General features: G+C 44.5%; 1 protein-coding gene across 1 annotated transcript; it reads right to left on the reverse strand.

The window, feature by feature from the left end:
* LOC311126471 (uncharacterized protein C6orf118-like) lies at positions 1–27,219 on the reverse strand (the record flags this gene model as incomplete). Its single annotated transcript, XM_084200477.1, has 12 exons — positions 1–70; positions 618–679; positions 10,566–10,619; positions 11,184–11,291; positions 14,731–14,822; positions 14,984–15,042; positions 20,735–20,853; positions 21,252–21,311; positions 21,958–22,080; positions 23,540–23,702; positions 26,151–26,494; positions 27,010–27,219. 12 exons carry the CDS (start codon positions 27,217–27,219, stop codon positions 1–3), a joined length of 1,464 nt encoding a protein of 487 aa, XP_084056603.1.

Here is a 27,219-nt window from a genome sequence, read left to right on the forward strand (position 1 = left end):
CTAATTTACTAGTGGTTGTGTTCCATCGTCCTCGTGTAGCAGGGCGATGCATATTTTGTCCCACACCTCCCTGTGAATAGAACCAGATCACAGCAACAGTGAGAGAGAGAGAGAATGTCTTTTTATTTTACCTTTTTATTTAACCAGGTTAGTCTCGTTGAGATAATAATCTCTTTTGCCAAGAGAGAGACCTGGGCCGGCATCCACAAAGCGTCTTAAGAGTAGAAGTGCTGATCATCAGTTTTGACTTTTAGGTCATAATGAAAAAGATTGTATGGGCAGATCCAGGGGCAGCACTCCTGCACTGAAACGCTTAGTGGTTACAGGCCCTGGACCAAGACAGCAACAGGCAGTGTACTGTATATCTAACAGAGAGGTTAAGGATCAGGGGTTATGGGTTAGGTATCTACAGGCTGAATCCATTGCATTAACATTATTAACATTTATGAATCAGTGTGTAATTGAGATGAGGACTGGGAACAATCAATATCTTAATTGTTCCAATTGTGGACGTTTTGTTGTCCCAAAAAAATACGGTGTCGACCATACAACAGATATACACGTAAGATACATACTGAGATTGGTTACAGTCTTAAAATGAGGTCCAGGATACGTACGCTTTCACATCCTCGCTTGCTCTCACTCTGTCCAGGATCATGTTGATGTTGCTTTCCAGATCCTTCAAGACACAGAGAGACCAATGATTATAGAAAATGCATTGTATATTCAATAACATTTCAATCAAACTTTATTTTAAGAAACTATTTTTACATTAGCAGTTGTCACAAAGTGCTTTACAGATACCCAGCCTAAAACCCCAGAGAGCACGCAATGCAGATGTAGAAGCACAGTGGCTAGGTAAAACTCCCTAGAAAGGCAGGAACCTAGGAAGAAACCTAGAGAGGAACCAGGCCCGAGGGGTGGCCAGTGTATTGGATTGAAATATATTGCTGCATTATCATCTCTGACTATTGGTCCACCTACATATAGTACATACATACATACATACATACACTACCAGTCAAAAGTTTGGACACACCTACTCATTCAAGGGTTTTTCTTTATTTTTACTATTTTCTACAATGTAGAATAATAGTGAAGACATCAAAACTATTAAATAACACTCTGCAATCTACAATCTGAGGTGCAGTTAACTCTAACGAACGTATCCTCTGCAGCAGAGGTAACTCTGGGTCTTCCATTCCTGTGGCGGTCCTCATGAGAGCCAGTTTCATCATAGCACTTGATGGTTTCTGCGACTACACCTGAAGAAACTTTCAAAGTTCTTGAAATGTTCCGTATTGACTGACCTTCATGTCTTAAAGTAATGATGGACTGTCGTTTCTCTTTGCTTATTTGAGCTGCTCTTGCCATAATATGGACTTGGTCTTTTACCAAATTGGGCTATCTTCTGTATACCCCCTACCTTGTCACAACACAACTGATTGGCTCAAACGCATTAAGGAAAGAAATTCCACAAATTAACTTTTACATTTACATTTACATTTTAGTCATTTAGCAGACGCTCTTATCCAGAGCGACTTACAGGAGCAATTAGGGTTAAGTGCCTTGCTCAAGGGCACATTTACGTCATTTAGCAGACGCTCTTATCCAGAGCGACTCACAAATTGGTGCATTCACCCTATAGCCAGTGGGATAACCACTTTTTTTGGGGGGGGGGGTAGAAGGATTACTTTATCCTATCCCAGGTATTCCTTAAAGAGGTGGGGTTTCAAATGTCTCCGGAAGGTGGTGAGTGACTCCGCTGTCCTGGCGTCGTGAGGGAGCTTGTTCCACCATTGGGGTGCCAGAGCAGCGAACAGTTTTGACTGGGCTGAGCGGGAACTATGCTTCCGCAGAGGAAGGGGAGCCAGCAGGCCAGAGGTGGATGAACGCAATGCCCTCGTTTGGGTGTAGGGACTGATCAGAGCCCGAAGGTACAGAGGTGCCGTTCCCCTCACTGCTCCATAGGCAAGCACCATGGTCTTGTAACGGATGCGAGCTTCAACTGGAAGCCAGTGGAGTGTGCGGAGGAGGGGGGTGACGTGAGAGAACTTGGGAAGGTTGAACACCAGACGGGCTGTGGCATTCTGGATGAGTTGTAGGGGTTTAATGGCACAGGCAGGGAGGCCAGCCAACAGCGAGTTGCAGTAATCCAGACGGGAGATGACAAGTGCCTGGATTAGGACCTGTGCCGCTTCCTGTGTAAGGCAGGGTCGTACTCTCCGAATGTTGTAGAGCATGAACCTGCAGGAGCGGGTCACCGCCTTGATGTTAGCGGAGAACGACAGGGTGTTGTCCAGGGTCACGCCAAGGCTCTTCGCACTCTGGGAGGAGGACACAACGGAGTTGTCAACCGTGATGGCGAGATCATGGAACGGGCAGTCCTTCCCCGGGAGGAAGAGCAGCTCCGTCTTGCCAGGGTTCAGCTTGAGGTGGTGATCCGTCATCCATACTGATATGTCTGCCAGACATGCAGAGATGCGATTCGCCACCTGGTTATGTGAAGGGGGAAAGGAGAAGATTAGTTGTGTATCGTCAGCGTAGCAATGATAGGAGAGGCCATGTGAGGATATGACAGAGCCAAGTGACTTGGTGTATAGGGAGAAAAGGAGAGGGCCTAGAACTGAGCCCTGGGGGACACCAGTGGTGAGAGCACGTGGTGCGGAGACAGCTTCTCGCCACGCCACTTGGTAGGAGCGACCGGTCAGGTAGGACGCAATCCAGGAGTGAGCCGCGCCGGAGATGCCCAGCTCGGAGAGGGTGGAGAGGAGGATCTGATGGTTCACAGTATCAAAGGCAGCAGACAGGTCTAGAAGGACAAGAGCAGAGGAGAGAGAGTTAGCTTTAGCAGTGCGGAGAGCCTCCGTGACACAGAGAAGAGCAGTCTCAGTTGAATGACCAGTCCTGAAACCTGACTGGTTTGGATCAAGAAGGTCATTCTGAGATAGCAAGAGAGTTGGCTAAAGACGGCACGCTCAATAGTTTTGGAAAGAAAAGAAAGAAGGGATACTGGTCTGTAGTTGTTGACATCAGTGGGATCGAGTGTTGGTTTTTTGAGAAGGGGAGCAACTCTCGCTCTCTTGAAGACGGAAGGGACATGGCCAGCGGTCAAGGATGAGTTGATCAGCGAGGTGAGGTAGGGGAGAAGGTCACCGGAGATGGTCTGGAGAAGAGAGGAGGGGATGGGGTCAAGCGGGCAGGTTGTTGGGCGGCCTGCAGTCACAAGTCGCAGGATTTTATCTGGAGAGAGAGGGGAGAAAGAAGTCAAAGCATAGGGTAGGGCAGTGTGAGTAGGACCAGCAGTGTCATTAGACTTAACAAACGAGGATCGGATGTCGTCAACCTTCTTTTCAAAGTGGTTGACGAAGTCATCCACAGAGAGAGAGGAGGGGGGGGGGGGGGGGGGGATTCAGCAGGGAGGAAAATGTGGCAAAGAGCTTCCTAGGGTTAGAGGCAGATGCTTGGAATTTAGAGTGGTAGAAAGTGGCCTTAGCAGCAGAAACAGATGAAGAAAATGTAGAGAGGAGGGAGTGAAAAGATGCCAGGTCGGCAGGGAGTTTAGTTTTCTTCCATTTCCGCTCCGCTGCCCGGAGCTCTGTTCTGTGAGCTCGCAATGAGTCATCAAGCCACGGAGCTGGAGGGGAGGACCGAGCCGGCCGGGAGGATAGGGGACACAGAGAGTCAAAGGATGCAGAAAGGGAGGAGAGGAGGGTTGAGGAGGCAGAATCAGGAGATTGGAGGGAGAAGGATTGAGCAGAGGGAAGAGATGATAGGATGGAAGAGGAGAGAGTAGTGGGAGAGAGAGAGCGAAGGTTGCGGCGGCGCATTACCATCTGTGTAGGGGCAGAGTGAGTAGTGTTGGAGGAGAGCGAGAGAGAAAAGGAAACAAAGTAGTGGTCGGAGACATGTAGGGGAGTTGCAGTGAGATTAGTAGAAGAGCAGCATCTAGTAAAGATGAGGTCAAGCGTATTGCCTGCCTTGTGAGTAGGGGGGGACGGTGAGAGGGTGAGGTCAAAAGAGGAGAGGAGTGGAAAGAGGGAGGCAGAGAGAAATGAGTCAAATGTGGACATAGGGAGGTTGAAATCCCCCAAAACTGTGAGGGGTGAGCCATCCTCAGGAAAGGAACTTATCAAGGCGTCAAGCTCATTGATGAACTCTCCAAGGGAACCTGGAGGGCGATAGAAGACAAGGATATTAAGCTTAAATGGGCTAGTGACTGTGACAGCATGGAATTCAAATGAGGAGATAGACAGGTGGGTTAGGGGAAAAATTGAGAATGTCCACTTGGGAGAGATGAGGATTCCTGTGCCACCACCCCTCTGACCAGATGCTCTCGGGGTATGCGAGAACACATGGTCAGACGAGGAGAGAGCAGTAGGAGTAGCAGTGTTTTCAGTGGTAATCCATGTTTCCGTCAGCGCCAGGAAGTCGAGGGACTGGAGGTTAGCATAGGCTGGGATGAAGTCAGCTTTGTTGGCAGCAGAACGGCAGTTCCAGAGGCTGCCTGAGACCTGGAACTCCAGGTGTGGGGTGCGTGCAGGGACCACCAGGTTAGAGAGGCAGCAGCCACGCGGTGTGAGGCGTTTGTGTAGCCTGTGCAGAGAGGAGAGAACAGGGATAGGCAGAGGCATAGTTGACAGGCTGTAGCAAATGGCTACAATAATGCAGAGGAGATCGGAATGAAATGAACTAAACATCTGGGAGAGGAGAGAGCAGGGCCTCCCTCACCAAAACTTCCACCTCAGAAACTATAATTGTTTCACTGAACCACCCGAACAAAAACTCTCCCAACTTCCACCTTTAGAAATCAGAATTGTTGTGAACCACAGCGGTTCAATGTTTAAAGGAATAGACTCAACCCACTTTATTCAGCTAGCTAACTATGACACCATAGCTAACTAGCATGCTAGCATCCAATAACACACAGTTTAGCACCAACACTTGGTCACAACAAACCACCAATAGTGTGTTAACACACTAAGCAGATAATTCGTGTCCGTGTCTAGTTCCTTTCATAACGCAGCAATAATTAAACGTTGGCTAGCTAGCACAAATATATTGCATTTAGCTGCCACAGTACAGCACACAATGGCTACTGTGTTGACTCTGTTCGAAAAACGGCTAGCTAGCTAGCTTCGTGCTACACCCGGCACCGCCGAAAACAATGCCAACCTACAGTAACTACCCACAACAGCCCACGATGCCTAACTATGACACCATAGCTAACTAGCATGCTAGCATCCAATAACACACAGTTTAGCACCAATACTTGGTTACAACAAACTACCAATAGTGTGTTAACACACTAAACAGATCATTCGTGTCCGTGTCTAGTTCCTTTCATAACGCAGCAATAATTAAACGTTGGCTAGCTAGCACAAGTATATTGTATTTAGCTACTACAGTACAGTTAGCTGGTCGTGTTGGCTAGCTAGCAATGGCTACTGTGTTGACTTTGTTTGAAGAACGGCTAGCTAGCTAGCTTCGTGCTACACCCGGCACCGCCGAAAAACAATGCTAACCTACAGTAACTACCCACAACAGCCCACGATGCCTAACTATGACGCCATAGCTAACTAGCATGCTAGCATCCAATAACACACAGTTTAGCACCAATACTTGGTTACAACAAACTACCAATAGTGTGTTAACACACTAAACAGATAATTCGTGTCCGTGTCTAGTTCCTTTCATAACGCAGCAAAAATTAAACGCTTTAAGAAGGCACACCTGTTAATTGAAATCCATTCCAGGTGACTACCTCATGAAGCTGGTTGAGAGAATGCCAAGAGTGTGCAAAGCTGTCATCAAGGCAAAGGGTGGCTATTTGAAGAATCTCAAAAATAAAATATATTTTGATTTGTTTAACACTTTATTGGTTACTACATGATTCCATATGTGTTATTTCATAGTTTTGATGTCTTCACTATTATTCTACAATGTAGAAAATAGTAAAAATAAAGAAAAACCCTTGAATGAGTAGGTGTGTCCAAACTTTTGACTGGTAGTGTACATACATAGAGTACATCTTTCCAAGATGGCGTAGTAGTGCAGTTGTGTTTTTATCGTCTGTCTGTAAATAGCCTGTAAATACCCTATTTTTCGTACATATTTCCCTATCAGACTTTTCATCCTTCTACAAGATATACTTTCCTGCAACCCGCCTCACTCAATGTGGAACGGATTCTATTATTGACTTACCTTGACTTACCTTTATCTAGAATCTAGAATCTCCAGTTGAAACTAGCTAGCCAGCTAACTAGCTACTTGCTATTTGCTATTAGCCACAGCTAGCGGTGTTTCACCCAGGACATTGGATTTTTTTCTGCGGGATTAATTTTAATCAATGGACATTGATCACCGGATATTCGGCCAGTCTGCACAGCGCGTTATCGACCCAGAACATATCAGTTTTTCCGCCGGAATCACTGAATCACTGGACCTTTAACTCCGGATTTCATCGCTACCAGCTAGCTACCACCAGCCAGCTTCAACAAAACGGACGCTGTGGTCTGGCTAATCAAATCATCCTGAGCTAGGCCCATCGCCCATCTCCTGGCTATCTACCTCTCTGTCAACCGGACGGGACCACCTAGTGTTGACACGGAGCCCCGCCGATCCTACACGACTGGTCTGCGGACGAAATCGTCTGATGTGGTTACGACGTTAACCACGAAGATTCCATCCATCTGCTAGCCCTGGCCCGCTAGCCGTGGCCTCTTACTAGTGCTTCACCACCGGACCTTATGATAACTCAGCTATACAGCTGATATCTGCTGGACTGTTCCTTTTTACGGTACTACATCCTGTTTATGTTTAGCCTCAGCCCAAACATGGTTAGTTTATTGTTGTTTCGGTTATTTCTAATTGTACTATATCACTGTAGACCCCCCAGCCTAGCTAAACCTGCATTAGATAGCTCCTTTGCACCTCCCCCTATACACGCGGAGACCGACTCAATTGATGACTCTAGCGATGCTATCTCTTTCATTGTTACCCAACGCTTAGGGTTACCTCCACTTTACTCATATCCTTCCATATCCTTGTCTGTACATAATGCCCTGAATATTTTCTATAACACCCGGAAATCTGCCCCCTTTATTCTATGTACCCAACGCACTAGAAGACCAGTTCTTAAAGCCTTTAGCCGTATCCTTATTCTAGTCCTCCTCTGTTCCTCTGGTGATGTAGAGGCTAACCCAGGCCCTGCAGTCCTCAGTATCACTCCTACTCCCCAGGCGCTATCATTTGATGACTTCTGTAATCGCAAAAGTCTTGGTTTCTTGCACATAAATATCAGAAGTCTACTTCCTAAGTTTGAGTTATTCACTGCGTTAGCACACTCTGCCAACCCTGATGTTCTAGCAGTGTCTGAATCCTGGCTCAGGAAGGCCACCAAAAATTCTGAAATTTCCATCCCCAACTATAACATTTTCCGTCTAGATAGAACTGCCAAAGGGGGTGGAGTTGCAATCTACTGTAGAGATAGCCTGCAGAGCTCTATCATACTAACCAGGTCTGTGCCCAAACAGTTTGAGCTTCTACTTCTAAAAATCCACCTTTCCAGAAATAAGTCTCTCACTGTTGCCGCTTGCTACAGACCCCCCTCAGCCCCCAGCTGTGCCCTGGACACCATATGTGAATTGATTGCCCCCCATTTATCCTCAGAGTTTGTACTGCTATGTGACCTAAATTGGGATATGCTTAATACCCCAGCCATCCTACAATCCAAGCTAGATGCCCTCAACCTCACGCAAATTATCAACGAACCTACCAGGTACAACCCTAAATCCGTAAACATGGGTACCCTCATAGATATCATCCTGACTAACATACCCTCTAAATACACCTCAGCTGTCTTCAACCAGGATCTCAGCGATCACTGCCTTATTGCCTGCGTCCGTAACGGGTCCGCGGTCAAACGACCACCCCTCATCACTGTCAAACGCTCCCTAAAACACTTTAGCGAGGAGGCCTTCCTAATTGACCTGGCCCAGGTATCCTGGATGGATATAGATCTCATTCCGTCAGTAGAGGATGCCTGGTTGTTCCTTAAAAGTAATTTCCTCTCAATCTTAAATAAACATGCCCCATTCAAAAAATACAGAACTAAGAACCGATATAGCCCCTGGTTCTCCTCAGACTTGACTGCCCTTGACCAGCACAAAAACATCCTGTGGCGTACAGCATTAGCATCAAATAGCCCCCGCGATATGCAACTTTTCAGGGAAGTTAGGAACCAATATACACAAGCAGTCAGGAAAGCAAAGGCTAACTTTTTCAAACAGAAATTTGCATCCTGTAGCACTAACTCCAAAAAGTTTTGGGACACTGTAAAGTCCATGGAGAATAAGAGCACCTCCTCCCAGCTGCCCACTGCACTGAGGCTAGGAAACACTATCACCACCGATAAATCTACAATAATCGAGAATTTCAACAAGCATTTTGCTACAGCTGGCCATGCTTTCCATCTGGCTACCACTAACCCGGCCACCAACTCTGCACCCTCTGCTGCAACTTGCCCATGCCCCCCCCGCTTCTCCTTCACACAAATTCAGACAGCTGATGTTTTGAAAGCGCTGCAAAATCTGGACCCCTACAAATCAGCTGGGCTAGACAATCTGGACCCTTTCTTTCTAAAACTAGCCGCCGAAATTGTCGCTACCCCTATTACTAGTCTGTTCAACCTCTCTTTCATAACGTCTGAGATCCCCAGAGATTGGAAAGCTGCCGCGGTCATCCCCCTCTTCAAAGGGGGTGACACTCTAGATCCAAATTGCTACAGACCTATATCCATCCTGCCCTGCCTTTCGAAAGTATTCGAAAGCCAAGTTAACAAACAGATAATTGACCATTTCGAATACCACCGTACCTTCTCCGCTATGCAATCCGGTTTCCGAGCTGGTCACGGGTGCACTTCAGCCACGCTCAAGGTCCTAAACGATATTATAACCGCGATTGATAATAGACAGTACTGTGCAGCCGTCTTCATCGACCTGGCCAAGGCTTTCGACTCTGTCAACCACCGCATTCTTATTGGCAGACTAAATAGCCTTGGTTTCTCAAATGACTGCCTCGCCTGGTTCACCAACTACTTCTCAGATAGAGTTCAGTGTGTCAAATCGGAGGGCCTGTTGTCTGGACCTATGGCAGTCTCTATGGGGGTGCCACAGGGTTCAATTCTTGGGCCGACACTTTTCTCCGTGTATATCAATGATGTCGCTCTTGCTGCTGGTGACTCTCAGATCCACCTCTACGCAGACGACACCATTTTGTATACATCTGGCCCTTCATTGGACACTGTGTTAACAAACCTCCAAACGAGCTTCAATGCCATACAACAATCCTTCAGTAGCCTCCAACTGCTCTTAAACACTAGTAAAACTAAATGCATGCTTTTCAATCGAACGCTGCTGGCACCCGCCCACCCGACTAGAATCACCACTCTCGACGGGTCTGACCTAGAGTATGTGGACAACTACAAATACCTAGGTGTCTGGTTAGACTGTAAACTCAACTTCCAGACTCACATAAAGAATCTCCAATCAAAAGTTAAATCTAGAATCGGCTTCCTATTTCGCAACAAAGCCTCCTTCACTCATGCTGCCAAACATGCCCTCGTAAAACTGACTATCCTACCGATCCTTGACTTCGGCGATGTCATTTACAAAATAGCCTCCAACACTCTACTCAGCAAATTGGATGTAGTCTATCACAGTGCCATCCGTTTTGTCTCCAAAGCCCCATACACTACCCACCACTGTGACCTGTACGCTCTTGTTGGCTGGTCCTCACTACATGTTCGTCGTCAAACCCACTGGCTCCAGGTCATCTATAAATCACTGCTAGGCAAATCCCCGCCTTATCTTAGCTCATTGGTCACCATAGCAGCACCCACCCGTAGTCTGCGCTCCAGCAGGTATATCTCACTGGTCATTCCCAAAGCCAACACCTCCTTTGGCCGCCATTCCTTCCAGTTCTCTGCTGCCAATGACTGGAACGAATTGCAAAAATCTCTGAAGCTGGAGACTCTTATCTCCCTCAATAACTTTAAGCATCAGTTGTCAGAGCACCTTACCGATCACTGCACCTGTACACAGCCCATCTGAAATTAGCCCACCCAACTACCTCATCCCTATATTGTTATTTATTTTGCTCATTTGCACCCCAGTATCTCTATTTGCACATAATCTCTTGCACATCTAGCATTCCAGTGTTAATACTATTGTAATTATTCTGCACTATAGCCTATTTATTGCCTTACCTCCATAACTTGCTACATTTGCACACACTGTATATATATTTTCTGTTGTATTTCTGACTTTATGTTTTTTACCCCATATGTAACTCTGTGTTGTTGTTTTATTGCACTACTATGCTTTATCTTGGCCAGGACGCAGTTGTAAATGAGAACCTGTTCTCAACTGGCTTACCTGGTTAAATAAAGGTGAAATAAAAAAATAATTTAAAAAAACATACATACAGCATATACAGTACATACATAAAGTCAAGGGAAAAAGTATGATAATATTTAAACTAGGTCAAAGTACTAAATGGCTTGCCTTGTTGGTGTTTCTGAAGCGTTCGTTTGAGGCCAGTAGTCTCATGATCTCTCCCTGCAGGAGATAACAGACACACACACACACACACACACACACACACACACACACACACACACACACACACACACACCCACACACACACACACACACACAGTACTGCAGTGAACTGTCCTATGATAAAGGGGGGGTCAGTCTGTACATTAGCGATGATAAGCTGTGTGTAAAGGGAGTGCAGGCCATAACATACGTGAAGAGCGAAGCAGGACATAGTCTATCCAACGTGTCTGTGTTTTTTTGTGAATGTGATTAATAGAGATATGTAATTCTACGGCGCGAGTAAAAATGTATGCTGCTTTTATTGGGCAGGGTGGGCTCACTGGAAAAGAGATATCAATCCCTAAGGGAAAATTAAATACCTTATAACATGGACAGTAGTATTTTACCCAGTTAATCCAACAAATGCATAGAACTATAACGACCCACGCCTATGTAAAGCCGCTAGGAGCTCCCCCAGTTGGATATCCCTATCGGAGCTGTGGTTAATACCTCCTCTGGGCCTGGCCACCTGAGTTCAAGACTTTGCTGCATTTATCTTAGACTAGAGTCCTTGATTCGTACCTTTGAGTCTCTGATGCATCTCTCTGTAGCTCCCGTGGTGACGATGGACACCATCTTCTCCTTAAGTTCCTTCTGCAGCAGCTGCACCTCCTCCCACACGATCCACACCTGATAACATACGCCGTTTAGCAGACGCTTTTTATCCAACTGACTTACAGTCATGCGTGCATAAATGTAAACGTTTTTACGTATGGGTGGTCCTGGGAACTGAACCCACTATCCCAGCGTTGCAAGCGCAATGCTCTACCCCAAGTGAGCTACGGAGGACCTGATATTTAAATGAGCCGTGGACAAGTGGGTATGCTCCCCACTCTCAACTCACAATCTATGTATCCCCACCTGTCATATACAGTGGGGAAAAAAAGTATTTAGTCAGCCACCAATTGTGCAAGTTCTCCCACTTAAAAAGATGAGAGAGGCCTGTAATTTTCATCATAGGTACACGTCAACTATGACAGACAAAATGAGAAAAAACATTCCAGAAAATCACATTGTAGGATTTATAATGAATTTATTAGCAAATTATGGTGGAAAATAAGTATTTGGTCAATAACAAAAGTTTCTAAATACTTTGTTATATACCCTTTGTTGGCAATGACACAGGTCAAACGTTTTCTGTAAGTCTTCATAAGGTTTACACACACTGTTGCTGGTATTTTGGCCCATTCCTCCATGCAGATCTCCTCTAGAGCAGTGATGTTTTGGGGCTATCGCTGGGCAACACAGACTTTCATCTCCCTCCAAAGATTTTCTATGGGGTTGAGATCTGGAGACTGGCTAGGCCACTCCGGGACCTTGAAATGCTTCTTACGAAGCCACTCCTTCGTTGCCCGGGCGGTGTGTTTGGGATAATTGTCATGCTGAAAGACCCAGCCACATTTCATCTTCAATGCCCTTGCTGATGGAAGGAGGTTTTCACTCAAAATCTCACGATACATGGCCCCATTCATTCTTTCCTTTACACGGATCAGTCGTCCTGGTCCCTTTGCAGAAAAACAGCCCCAAAGCATGATGTTTCCACCCCCATGCTTCACAGTAGGTATGGTGTTCTTTGGATGCAACTCAGCATTCTTTGTCCTCCAAACACGACGAGTTGAGTTTTTACCAAAAAGTTCTATTTTGGTTTCATCTGACCATATGACATTCTCCCAATCCTCTTCTGGATCATCCAAATGCACTCTAGCAAACTTCAGACGGGCCTGGACATGTACTGGCTTAAGCAGGGGGACACGTCTTGTACTGCAGGATTTGAGTCCCTGGCGGCGTAGTGTGTTACTGATGGTAGGCTTTGTTACTTTGGTCCCAGCTCTCTGCAGGTCATTCACTTGGTCCCCCCGTGTGGTTCTGGGATTTTTGCTCACCGTACTTGTGATCATTTTTACCCCGCAGGATGAGATCTTGCGTGGAGCCCCAGATCGAGGGAGATTATCAGTGGTCTTGTATGTCTTCCATTTCCTAATAATTGCTCCCACAGTTGATTTCTCCAAACCAAGCCGCTTACCTATTGCAGATTCAGTCTTCCCAGCCTGGTGCAGGTCTACAATTTTGTTTCTGGTGTCCTTTGACAGCTCTTTGGTCTTGGCCATAGTGGAGTTTGGAGTGTGACTGTTTGAGGTTGTGGACAGGTGTCTTTTATACTGATAACAAGTTCAAACAGGTGCCATTAATACAGGTAACGAGTGGAGGACAGAGGAGCCTCTTAAAGAAGAAGTTGCAGGTCTGTGAGAGCCAGAAATCTTGCTTGTTTGTAGGTGACCAAATACTTATTTTCCACCATAATTTGCAAATAAATTCATTAAAAATCCTACAATGTGATTTTCTGGATTTTTTTTCCTCAATTTGTCTGTCATAGTTGACGTGTACCTATGATAAAAATTACAGGCCTCTCTCATCTTTTTAAGTGGGAGAACTTGCACAATTGGTGGCTGACTAAATACTTTTTTTCCCCACTGTATTTAAAAAACAACATTATATATTTTACAGTATTATACAGTATTAAATATTATACAACCAATATACACTACCGGTCAAAGGTTTTGGAACACCTACTCATTCAAGGGTTTTTCTTATTTAAAAAAAAACTATTTTCTACATTGTAGAATTATTAGTGAATTATTAGTGAACACATCAAAACTATGAAATAACACATATGGAATCACGTAGTAACCAACAAAGTGTTAAACAAACCAAAATATATTTTATATTTGAGATTCTTCAGGTAGCCACCCTTTGCCTTGATGACAGCTTTGCACACTCTTGGCATTCTCTCATCTCTTTTCCAACAGTCTTGAAGGAGTTCCCACATATGCTGAGCACTTGTTGGCCGCTTTTCCTTCACTCTGCAGTCCGACTCATCCTAAACCATCTCAATTTGGTTAAGGTCGGGTGATTGTGGAGGCCAGGTCATCTGATGCAGCACTCAATCACTCTCCTTCTTGGTAAATTAGCCCTTACACAGCCTGGAGGTGTGTTGGGTAATTGTCTTGTTGAAAAACAAATGATAGTCCCACTAAGCCCAAACCAGATGGGATGGCGTATCGCTGCAGAATGCTGTGGTAGCCATGCTGGTTAAGTGTGCCTTGAATTCTAAATAAAATCACAGACAGTGTCACCAGCAAAGCACCCCCACACCATAACACCTCCTCCATGCTTTACGGTGGGAAACACACATGCAGAGATAATCCGTTCACCCACACCTCGTCTCACAAAGACACGGCGGTTGGAACCAAAAATCTCCAATTTGGACTCATCAGGCCAAAGGACAGATTTCCACCGGTCTAATGTCCATTGCACGTGTTTCTTGGCCCAAGCAAGTCATTTCTTCTTATTGGTGTCCTTTAGTAGTGGTTTCTTTGCAGCAATTTGACCATGAAGGCCTGATTCACACAGTCTCGTATGAACAGTTGATGTTGAGATGTGTCTGTTACTTGAACTCTGAGAAGCATTTATTTGGGCTGCAATTTCTGACGCTGGTAACTCTAATGAACTTATCCTCTGCAGCAGAGGTAACTCTGGGTCTTCCATTCCTGTGGCGGTCCTCATGAGAGCCAGTTTCATCATTGCGCTTGATGGTTTTTGCGACTGCACTTGAAGAAACTTTAAAAGTTCTTAAATGTTCCGTATTGACTGACTTTCATGTCTTAAAGTAATGATGGTCTGTCGTTTCTCTTTGCTTATTTGAGCTGTTCTTGCCATAATATGGACTTGGTCTTTTACCAAATAGGGCTAACTTCTGTATACCCCCCCTACCTTGTCACATCACAACTGATTGGCTCAAACGCATTAAGAAGGAAAGAAATTCCACAAATTAACTTTTAAGAAGGCACACCTGTTAATTGAAATGCATTCCAGGTGACTACCTCATGAAGCTGGTTGAGAGAATGCCAAGAGTGTGCAAAGCTGTCATCAAAGCAAAGGGTGGCTATTTGATTACTACATGATTCCATATGTGTTATTTCATAGTTTTGATGTCTTCACTGTTATTCTACAATGTAGAAAATAGTAAAAATAAACTTTTGACCGGTAGTGTATATATTATGTTCCATACCTGACGTCTCTTAGGCTGGACACGATCTATAAAGGAGACAGCCCCTTCCCCTGGCCTCATCAGACCTGGCAGGGTGGCCTCCTTACGGAGCCCTGGAATCAATCAATCAACCAATTAATCAATCAATCATTCAATCAAACAAACCAATCAATCAATCAAACCAATGAATTATTAATCAAGCAAACCATTCAATGAATCAATAATCAAACAAACACAGCAATAAATCAACTAAACAATCAATCAATCAATCAACCTTTATCATCTGGGATTTCCATGACTCTGCCACGTGCGTTCTGAAACTGATTCCTGACTCTGGGGAAACAGAGAATCGACACGAATACAATCAAATGAAAATGAAGTCAAGTCAAAGTGCATTATCACACAAGGAAATCAATACAACCAAAACTAGGAATTCAATACAAGTTTTTGGAATAAAAGTTTTTGTATTTCATGTTTTGAACAAAAGCAAAGTATTTGTAATACATCACCGTTGACCACAACTCCTAGGGCGGAAGATCCGCGTTATCGAGGGATTGATATTTAAAAGCAATTTTCCCACATTCAAGTAGACTGCATTCACGGTAAACACTGCATATGTCAGCTCAATCGGAAATTACATTTAAAGCGTAGGAAGCAACGTTTACTCTCAAAAAAATTTTCGCACACTGAGCATAATTTCTGTTCTGCTGGGCGCAAACTTGAATATTGTGAAAATGTCCTGTGCAACTCCCAGCGCGCGTTTACTGTGAACACTGAGGCTGTACCCGCTTTAAGTTACAGTTTCAGACAGTGGTTACTGTGGATGATCATAATGTAGACCTACCAGAGTGGCCTACCATCAAAAACAATGAAGGAAATGCAAGTGGCTAATATTACGTTGATTCGTTCACAATTCCCACAGTAAAGGGAAACGTTGATAGTGTTAACGAAGGGGGGAAAACTCGAGAAAGTTGAGTTCAGTTCAATCTCGTGCTTCTCTGCGTGGGCTGATATTACTTCTGCGCGGCAGTCCAGTGGGAGCTGCTTAGAGGGAACTTTGGTATGAAGCATGAGTTTTTACTGACCAAAGTAACAACACAGTGTCGTCAAAGACTTAGTAACTTAGTTGTAGTCACGATCTGGTTACCTATAACTACAAACATAGTTATGTTTTGGGGTTTTTACATATGTGTTAACTTATTTCCGGATATTTTCTAAACTACCCACAATGCACTATTTCTCAAAGTCATATGGAGAATCTACTCTGCGTTAGCCGTCTCAAGCTGGCTAACGTTAGCCACTAGCCATGCAGACTGAATGTTGAGCTACAATCTACAATTTATCAATCACAAGGAGGTGTGATGTAAACAACCACTAAGATTCCCCACACGTGGGGGCCGCACCACGTGTTCTCCATGAAGTAGGCTACCAGAGTTTTTCAACCTTGGCTTAGTACTAGTGCGCTACAGTAGCTGACTCACTGTGATGTTGTGATCATTTCTATCTGCCTGGAGCCTTCCTCCTATCACCCTCTTATTGTTGACTCTTCTCCTCCTATACCCTATACCCCCTCTGTCTTATTGTTGACTCTTCTCCTCCTATACCCTGTACCCCCTCTGTCTTATTGTTGACTCTTCTCCTCCTATACCCTGTACCCCCTCTGTCTTATTGTTGACTCTTCTCCTCCTATACCCTGTACCCCCTCTGTCTTATTGTTGACTCTTCCCCTCCTATACCCTGTACCCCCTCTGTCTTATTGTTGACTCTTCTCCTCCTATACCCTGTACCCCCTCTGTATTATTGTTGACTCTTCCCCTCCTATACCCTGTACCCCCTCTGTCTTATTGTTGACTCGTCTCCTCCTATACCCTGTACCCCCTCTGTCTTATTGTTGACTCTTCCCCCTCCTATACCCTGTACCCCCTCTGTATTATTGTTGACTCTTCCCCTCCTATACCCTGTACCCCCTCTGTCTTATTGTTGACTCTTCTCCTCCTATACCCTGTACCCCCTCTGTCTTATTGTTGACTCTTCTCCTCCTATACCCTGTACCCCCTCTGTATTATTGTTGACTCTTCCCCCTGCTATACCCTCTCTGTCTTATTGTTGACTCTTCTCCTCCTATACCCTGTACCCCCTCTGTCTTATTACATTTACATTTTACATTTTAGTCATTTAGCAGACGCTCTTGTCCAGAGCGACTTACAGTTAGTGAATACATTTTTTTTTTTATACTGTCCCCCCGTGGGAATCGAACCCACAACCCTGGCGTTGCAAACGCCATGCTCTATCAACTGAGCTACATCCCTGCCGGCCATTCCCTCCCCTACCCTGGACGACGCTGGGCCAATTGTGCGCCGCCCATGAGTCTCCCGGTCGCGGCCGGCTGCGACAGAGCCTGGATTCGAACCAGGATCTCTAGTGGCACAGTTAGCACTGCGATGCAGTGCCTTAGACCACTGCGCCACTCAGGAGTACAATTATAGGAGTACAATTATTGTTGACTCTTCTCCTCCTATTCCCTGTACCCCCTCTTTCTTATTGTTGACTCTTCTCCTCGTCTCCTGTGCCCAATGCTGCCTCTGGATTATTGCCTGTCTAATCTACGGTGGATTTACCTCACTATATTGCTATTGGATTAGCTGACTCTCCCTCGGCCGGTGAAAAGGCCTCTCCCTCTGAAGCGTCTCTCTCCTTGGCTCTTCTCTGGTAGCTAACTCAGCCGTCAATCGGTAAGGCTCTTCTTTGGCAGCTAACTCAGCCGTCAATCGCCAAGTCTCTTCTCTGGTAGCTAACTCAGCCGTCAATCGGTAAGTCTCTTCTCTGGTAGCTAACTCAGCCGTCAATCGCCAAGTCTCTTCTCTGGTAGCTAACTCAGCCGTCAATCGGTAAGTCTCCGCTCTCGCTACTTTATATCTGCTGGCTTTTTGTTGTTGTTGTGTTCTGTGTGTTCCTGCCTGTTCTAGACTAGTAGGTGTTGTTATCTGGCTTACTACTTAGCTATGTCGACCGTAGTGGTTGGCTAGCTGGGCTAGTAGGCTAAAATTACTAACTTTAGCTGGCTGGGTAAGATAACTGCATATAACTGTAACATTATTTGATAACTGTTTAGATGGTGTTATGTATTTCCAAAACATTGGTTTACTTGAATGTAGCTGTAAGCTAGGTGTTGATAGCAACTGGCTGACTCATGCAGAGCTAAAATAATGTTAGCAGGCTGGTAGGGATAACGTTAGCAGGCTAGTGGGCTAGCAACCTGGCACGCTGATTAGCAACAATACATTCGTAAAGTATTTGCTTGTAATTTGGCTGAACATTTTATTGAAACCAGTAGTCATGAGAGTAAACTATTTGGTTTAATTTGAAGTTATACATTTGAAGTTATTTCTGTTGGAGTTTATATTATAGGGAATAGGCTGACTTTGCAGGTCCTCCATCTTACACCACACAAAAACATTTTCCGGCATGACTTTGGCATTCTGATCGGTTTTATGTAATAACTCGAAAAATAGATAAGTGAGGTGTAACTCTGCATTGGGACTTTTGGCGTGTATACTAATGCAAATCCATATGTTACATGTGGTTACATTTATGCTACCTACCCTTTCAATTTAAATTGTGCTATAATGAAGATCTTCTGCGCTACTGATTGAATCTAGCCCCTAGTCCGATGTACCAGTCAAATGTTTGAACACACCAACTCATTCAAGGGATTTTCTTTATTTGTACTATTTTCTACATTGTAGAATAATAGTGAAGACATCAAAACTATGAAATAACACATATGTAATCATGTAGTAACCAAAAAAGTTTTAAACAAATCAAAATATATTTAATATTTTAGATTCTTCAAAGTAGCCACCCTTTGTCACCTGGAATGCATTTAAATTAACAGGTGTGCTTTTGATATAGAAATTTAAATATATACAGGTTAAAAGTAATGACTAAATGTTCCACCCTTAAATAGAGTTGTGAAATGTTCTTGTTTTAAGTGTGATTAGTACTTTCTTAGTAGTGACTAATTATTACACCCTGAAACTGTGTGAAAAGTGTTAGAACCATAAGACTATAAACTGATAATATGTGTAGCTTAGTTAGAAGTACAATGAGGCAGTCAGAATATTGTGAGAACGGCGATAACTGAGGAATGCAGCCTGCCCGAGCAAGGAGTAGACTATGATAAGAACGTGTGTGTGTGTGTGTGTGTGTATGTGTGTGTGTGTGTATGTGTGTATGTATGTATGTGTGTGTGTGTGTATGTGTGTGTATGTGTGTGTGTGTGTATGTGTGTATGTGTGTGTATGTGTGTGTGTGTGTGTGTATGTGTGTGTGTGTGTGTGTAAATGTGTGTGTGTGTGTGTGTGTGTGTGTGTGTGTGTATGTGTATGTGTATGTGTGTATGTGTGTATGTGTGTGACCTGATGGTCAGGAGAGCAGAGGAAAACATCAGAGGAAAACATCAGCTAAACCCATGTACAGTGGAAAAATACAGCCCGCCTAAAGCGGAGTGGGATTATTGTATGACGTGTGTGTATAAAAGATGGACTCTGAAAATGTGATAACAGAATTTACTGGGCAGAATTCTCTGAATAAAGACCTGGCTATTGCACTGAGGCTCTGTCCGTTTCTTGAACCAAAGTCTTACACACTTTGGGAAACGCACAGAGACACTGAAATAGTTAGTTCATAAATTATCTTAACAGCTTTCTTAAAAGTGAATGTGTGGAATTTATTTTCTCAATGCGTTTGAGCCTATCAGTTGTGTTGTGACAAGGTAGGGAGGTATACAGAAAATAGCCCTATTTGGTAAAATACCAAGTCCATATTATGGCAAGAACAGCTCAAATTAGCAAAGAGAAACAACAGTCCATCATTAATTGAAGACAAAATGTCAAGAATTTTGAAAGTTTCTTCAAGTGCAGTCGCAAAAACCATTCAAGCGCTATGATGAAACTGGCTCTCATGAGGACCCCCACAGGAAAGGAAGACCCAGAGTTACCTCTGCTGCAGAGGATAAGTTCATTAGAGTTACCAGCCTCAGAAATTGGCAATTAACTGCACCTCAGATTGCAGCCCAAATAAATGCTTCACAGAGTTCAAGTAACAGACACATCTCAACATCAGCTGTTCAGAGGAGACTGCGTGAATCAGGCCTTCATAGTCTAATTGCTGCAAAGAAACCACTACTAAAGGACACCAATAAGAAGAAGAGACTTGCTTGGGCCAAGAAACACGAGCAATGGACATTAGACCGGTGGAAATCTGTCCAAATTTGAGATTTTTGGTTGTCAAACGCTGTGTCGTTGTGAGACGCAGAGTAGGTGAACAGATGATCTCCGAATGTGTGGTTCCCACCGTGAAGCATGGAGGAGGAGGTGTGATGGTGTGGGGCTGCTTTGCTAGTTATACTGTCTGTGATTTATTTAGAATTCAAGGCACACTTAACCAGCATGGCTACCACAGCATTCTGCAGCGATACGCCATCCCATCTGGTTTGCGCTTAGTGGGACTATCATTTGTTTTTCAACAGGACAATGACCCAAAACACACCTCCAGGCTGTGTAAGGGCTATTTGACCAAGATGGAGAGTGATGGAGTGCTGCATCAGATGACCTGGCCTCACAATCACCCGACCTCAACCCAATTGAGATGGTTTAGGATGAGTTGAACCGCAGAGTGACAGAAAAGCAGCCAACAAGTGCTCAGCATATGTGGGAACTCCTTCAATACTGGAAAACCATTCCAGGTGACAACCTCATGAAGCTGGTTGAGAGAATGCCAAGAGTGTGCAAAGCTGTCATCAATGCAAAGGGTGGCAACTTTGAAGAATCTAAAATCTAATACATATTTTGATTTGTTTAACACTTTTTTGGTTACTAGGTGTTATTTCATTGTTTTGATGTCTTCAATATTATTCTACAATGTAGAAAATTGTAAAAATAAAGAAAAACCCTTGAATGAGTAGGTGTGTCCAAACTTTTGACTGGTACTGTATATATCCATTCCCTCAGAGACTCATCCATACCGGTCATTCTCCTCCAGGACCCTCTGTGCCTCCTCCCCCAGCCTGGACACCTCGTTCCCAGCCTCCTCCAGATCCTCTGCCCCTACGATGGCCAGACCACCCAGCGGAGCCAGAACAGACTGACCACAACACAGAGAGGAGGAGGGATAAAACACTGCCAATGAAGATCAGTACAGGATAGAGAAGGGGTATTCAACTCTGACCCTACGAGGTCCGGAGTACTGCTGGTTTCCTGTTCCACCTGATAATTAACCGTACCCACCTGGTGTCCCAGGTCTAAGTCAGTCCCTGATAAGAGGGGACGAATGACAAAAAGCAGTGGAACTGGCTTCCAGGTCCAGATTGGATTTTGAGGATATAGAGGACTTTAATAGGGGTTACAGTAGTCAATCAAAAGCTCACCAGGTGTCAGTACAGACCTTTATATGCAGTGAAAAGACAATCATTGAGTAAGATTTCCATATAATTAGGCTACGAATTAACTTGAAAAAAATCTGAATGTGTTTGTAATGTTTACCAAGTCCTCAAGAGACGTCTGGGAGTCCAGAATAGAGTTGAGGTACAGATCATAGTCTGTCTGGAAAGCAGAAGGGAGAAACACAGATTGAATAATAATAATAATAATAATAATAATAATAATAGATTGGATTTTATAGCACCTTTCTACCAATTGAGATACTCAAAGAGCTTTACATAGTAAGAGGGAAACTATCCTGTAATTCAGGGGACCATCAGTCTCTCAGGCTCCCAGTCCCTAACCTCTAATTAAGGAGACTGTCAGTCTCTCAGGCTCCCAGTCCCTATCCTCTAATTCAGGAGACTGTCAGTCTCTCAGGCTCCCAGTCCCTATCCTCTAATTCAGGAGACTGTCAGTCTCTCAGGCTCCCAGTCCCTAACCTCTAATTCAGGAGACTGTCAGTCTCTCAGGCTCCCAGTCCCTAACCTCTAATTCAGGAGACTGTCAGTCTCTCAGGCTCCCAGTCCCTATCCTCTAATTCAGGAGACTGTCAGTCTCTCAGGCTCCCAGTCCCTAACCTCTAATTCAGGAGACTGTCAGTCTCTCAGGCTCCCAGTCCCTATCCTCTAATTCAGGAGACTGTCAGTCTCTCAGGCTCCCAGTCCCTATCCTCTAATTCATCCCATCCCACATGCTCACCATGTGCTTCTGCTGAGTGGAGCCGTGGAGGGAGAGAGGTAAGGGAGAGGAGAGGAAATGGAAAAACCTTGATTTCCCTGAGGATGTCTCCGAATACTGGCGAGCCTTCACAGACGTCGTTGAAGACGTCACTGAACACCCCCAGACGGTCTCTACTGGGACGGCTCTTGTCCGACAGCCTCCTCAGCTCCTGGGGAAGGAGGCACACATCATATGGTACGGTAATAACTCAGTCACAGCTGCAACTGTGTGAAGTGAAGTGGAGGCTGGGGAGAAATGTTATCTGGAGTGTTATGCTGAACTCATAACACCTCTAGAGGACTGAAGAACACTGCTGAACTCACAACACCTCTAGAGGACTGAAGAACACTGCTGAACTCATAACACCTCTAGAGGACTGAAGAACACTGCTGAACTCATAACACCTCTAGAGGACTGAAGAACACTGCTGACCTCAACACCTCTAGAGGACTGTAGAACACTGCTGAACTCATAACACCTCTAGAGGACTGAAGAACACTGCTGAACTCATAACACCTCTAGAGGACTGAAGAACACTGCTGAACTCATAACACCTCTAGAGGACTGTAGAACACTGCTGAACTCAACACCTCTAGAGGCCTGAAGAACACTGCTGACCTCAACACCTCTAGAGGACTGAAGAACACTGCTGAACTCATAACACCTCTAGAGGACTGAAGAACACTGCTGAACTCAACACCTCTAGAGGACTGAAGAACACTGCTGACCTCAACACCTCTAGAGGACTGAAGAACACTGCTGAACTCAACACCTCTAGAGGACTGAAGAACACTGCTGAACTCAACACCTCTAGAGGACTGAAGAACACTGCTGACCTCAACACCTCTAGAGGACTGTAGAACACTGCTGAACTCATAACACCTCTAGAGGACTGAAGAACACTGCTGACCTCAACACCTCTAGAGGACTGAAGAACACTGCTGACCTCAACACCTCTAGAGGACTGAAGAACACTGCTGAACTCAACACCTCTAGAGGACTGAAGAACACTGCTGACCTCATAACACCTCTAGAGGACTGTAGAACACTGCTGAACTCAACACCTCTAGAGGACTGAAGAACACTGCTGAACTCAACACCTCTAGAGGACTGTAGAACACTGCTGAACTCAACACCTCTAGAGGACTGTAGAACACTGCTGAACTCATAACACCTCTAGAGGACTGTAGAACACTGCTGAACTCATAACACCTCTAGAGGACTGTAGAACACTGCTGAACTCAACACCTCTAGAGGACTGTAGAACACTGCTGAACTCAACACCTCTAGAGGACTGAAGAACACTGCTGAACTCATAACACCTCTAGAGGACTGAAGAACACTGCTGAACTCAACACCTCTAGAGGACTGAAGAACACTGCTGAACTCAACACCTCTAGAGGACTGTAGAACACGGCCCTATAATCTACAGCATACTATTACCACTCGTAGGCCTATTATTAATTATGCAGGCTACGTACCACTTGTTTCAAATCATTAATTCCAGAGCAACGTAGAAGTAACCCATAGGTTATTACAGTGTAATTAGAATGTTATGATATTACATGATGTTTATACTGTACCGGGTTAAATTTGAACAACCAAAGAAACACGTTAGTCTTCCCCACCTTCTCTAGCTTCCACTCGTAGACCTCAGCAGCCTTGTTCCCACTGATCCACTTCCTGTCCCTGAGGTCCTGCTTCCCCAACACCTGTCTGTCAAAGTGTTTCATCATCCTCATCTGGTCCTTCTTGGTCAGGCCCCCCAGGTGAGACTGAGTGAACCAGTACCTGTAGATGGACCAGGTGAGACTGAGTGAACCAGTACATGTAGATGCACCAGGTGAGACTGAGTGAACCAGTACCTGTAGATGGACCAGGTGAGACTGAGTGAACCAGTACCTGTAGATGCACCAGGTGAGACTGAGTGAACCAGTACCTGTAGATGGACCAGGTGAGACTGAGTGAACCAGTACCTGTAGATGCACCAGGTGAGACTGAGTGAACCAGTACCTGTAGATGCACCAGGTGAGACTGAGTGAACCAGTACCTGTAGATGCACCAGGTGAGACTGAGTGAACCAGTACCTGTATATCATGGACCAAAGTATGATGTGTAAGAGGCTCCTGTGATGTGTTAGAGGCTCCTATGATGTGTTAGAGGCTCCTGTGATGTGTTAGAGGCTCCTGTGATGTGTTAGAGGCTCCTATGATGTGTTAGAGGCTCCTATGATGTGTTAGAGGCTCCTATGATGTGTTAGAGGCTCCTATGATGTGTTAGAGGCTCCTATGATGTGTTAGAGGCTCCTGTGTGGCTCAGTCGGTAGAGCATAGCGCTTGCAACGCCAAAGGTCAAGGGTTAAATTCCTGCTGGGGCCACCCATACGTAAAATGCATGCATGACTGACTGTAAGTCGCTTTAGATAAAAGTGTCTGCTAAATGGAATGTACTATATTATATTAGTAAGACATGGGCAACATCCATTGTCCCTGAGCAGGTGTTGGTCTGACCTGATGAAGAGAAAAGGTTGCAGTGTATTTTCAACTTTTATTTAATGTCCAATGAATGTGATCTGTAGGCCTACGTCACACTATGTCAATGAATGTGATCTGTAGGCCTACGTCACACTATGTCAATGAATGTGATCTGTAGGCCTACGTCACACTATGTCAATGAATGTGATCTGTAGGCCTATGTCACACTATGTCAATGAATGTGATCTGTATGCCTATGTCACACTATGTCAATGGTTGTTTTCTATGTGGAACCATACTGATCCAAAGAACCCTTTGAGCACTTCAATGGTTATTTGCAGTTTTAAAAAATGGTTATTTTTTCTTTAAGTGATCATTTTAGTGATCAGTCCCGGGTGGCTCAGTTGGTAGAACATGACGCTTGCGCTAGAATATTTAGGGGCGTGGCTTACTCACAGCTCTTTTTGTGCAACCGTGAGTGAGAGTGTCATTCCAGTTGATCTAATCTGTTGTGTTCTGCTATTACATATAATATATGACTATGGCTAGTGGTGGTGTCTTGTAAAATGCTCATGTATGGCCTTGTGTCAACTGAGAATGGTTGACTAAGTCAGTAGTTGTGAATTCTCTCCTCAGGAACCCCCGGCCATTCCAGGGCTAGCACACCTGATTTACTTGTTAATAAACACAATAATAAAACCTATGGAATTTTAACAATATTATATGGCTATTAAAGATTGAGAAATGTTCTTTATAGAACCATTCTCCATAAAAGTTCTATACTGAACCATAAAAAAGGTTCTATGTAGGGTTTTTTATAGCACCATACATGTTCCATTTAGAACCTTATGAGCATGGTTCTTTATAGAACCTTCAAAAAAAGGTTATATGTAGCACCAAAAAGCCAAATAACCATTATTTGGCACAATATAGAACCATTTGTTTTTAGTGTGTGTGTTGAGTGTGTAATGTGCAGTGTTAATTTTTTTATACAGCAGTACTGTGGATGCTACACATTGGTGGTGGAAGTTTCCCCCCTTTGTATTTTTAAAGCACTTACTGTACATGGAGAGGTGCTATATAAATTATTATTATTAATTAATTATTAGCAGTACTGTGTGTCCAAGACAATAAAGGTCTCTAATCAATCCGTAGCGCTGAAGAGCCGCTTCATAGCATGATTGACAATTAAAGGCAATGTTCCCTCGGTTACAGAGACTGCATTCACGGTAAACGCTGCATATGTCAGCTCAATCGGAAATTACCTTACTATTTTTATGCAGATCTTCAGTGATACTTCGGCGATATGGATTTAATCCAGACAAATGTTAATCTTAATACTTACCTGTCCGGGTTCCCCTCCTCAACACCTCCAGGAGGTTTGGTCTGTGATGCTACAGTGTTATCATTATTACCTGTCTTGGTTCCCCTCCTCAACACCTCCAGGAGGTTTGGTCTGTGATGCTACAGTGTTATCATTATTACCTGTCTTGGTTCCCCTCCTCAACACCTCCAGGAGGTTTGGTCTGTGATGCTACAGTGTTATCATTATTACCTGTCCTGGTTCCCCTCCTCAACACCTCCAGGAGGTTTGGTCTGTGATACTACGGTGTTATCATTATTACCTGTCCTGGTTCCCCTCCTCAACACCTCCAGGAGGTTTGGTCTGTGATACTACGGTGTTATCATTATTACCTGTCCTGGTTCCCCTCCTCAACACCTCCAGGAGGTTTGGTCTGTGATGCTACAGTGTTATCATTATTACCTGTCTTGGTTCCCCTCCTCAACACCTCCAGGAGGTTTGGTCTGTGATGCTACGCTGGGTTTGACCAGGAAGAGCTCAGAGGTGTCCAGAACCATCTTGGATCTTGTTTTCCTCCTCTCTCTTTCTTCTCCTTCCTCTCCCTTCGTTCCCCTCGGTGTGCCAGTACTGCTCTCATGCTGCTCAGGCTTCAAGACCTTAGGTTTTAGCCCCTTGGCGACAGTGAAGTCAAACATGGCTTCCTTCATCTTCTCGATGTTGGCGGCCATCTTGGTTTGTCTCTGGAGGTGTTGCGTAAGAGGACTGGGACTCAGTCCTTCCTCCTCATCCTTTTCCCTTTCCTGGACCTAGAGACAATGAATATGTTGACGTTAGGCTTTGTTGTTGTTGTATGTGAAATAAACACTGCACCTTACACACTCAACACACACACTAAAAACAAATGGTTCTATATTGTGCCAAATAATGGTTATTTGGCTTTTTGGTGCTACATATAACCTTTTTTTGAAGGTTCTATAAAGAACCATGCTCATAAGGTTCTAAATGGAACATTTATGGTGCTATAAAAAACCCTACATAGAACCTTTTTTATGGTTCAGTATAGAACTTTTATGGAGAATGGTTCTATAAAGAACATTTCTCAATCTCTGTTTTAATAGTCATATAATATTGTTAAAATTCCACAGGTTTTATTATTGTGTTTATTAACAAGGTAATCACGTGTGCGTTGTTGTTGTTGTGTCGTTGTAAGCAGTGATGTAGTGGTAAAAACAATAAGTGGTTTAACGCTCTCTATACTTTCAATGCATTTTTTCTGCAAAATGGTACTGAACATAGAGAAAGAAAACAGTGGGGGCAGGACCTCAGACGTCTGCCAGATTGGTTCCTCTGTCCTCCTCCGGTGGGGCTGGGGCTGGCTCAGGGCGTAGGGGCTCAAGTGGCCACAGCTGTATGTGTGGATGTCAGCCTTGTGGGCCATCTCTGCCCCCAGGAGCAGGCTCTGGAGCTCCCGACGCACGTCAGAGACCCTCAGCCTCCGAGGCTTGTTAGGGGTGGAAGCCTTGGTAGACAT

This window comes from Coregonus lavaretus (genome assembly GCF_964263955.1).
Source record: "Coregonus lavaretus genome assembly, contig: HAP1_SCAFFOLD_2168, whole genome shotgun sequence".
Classification (NCBI taxonomy): domain Eukaryota; kingdom Metazoa; phylum Chordata; class Actinopteri; order Salmoniformes; family Salmonidae; genus Coregonus; species Coregonus lavaretus.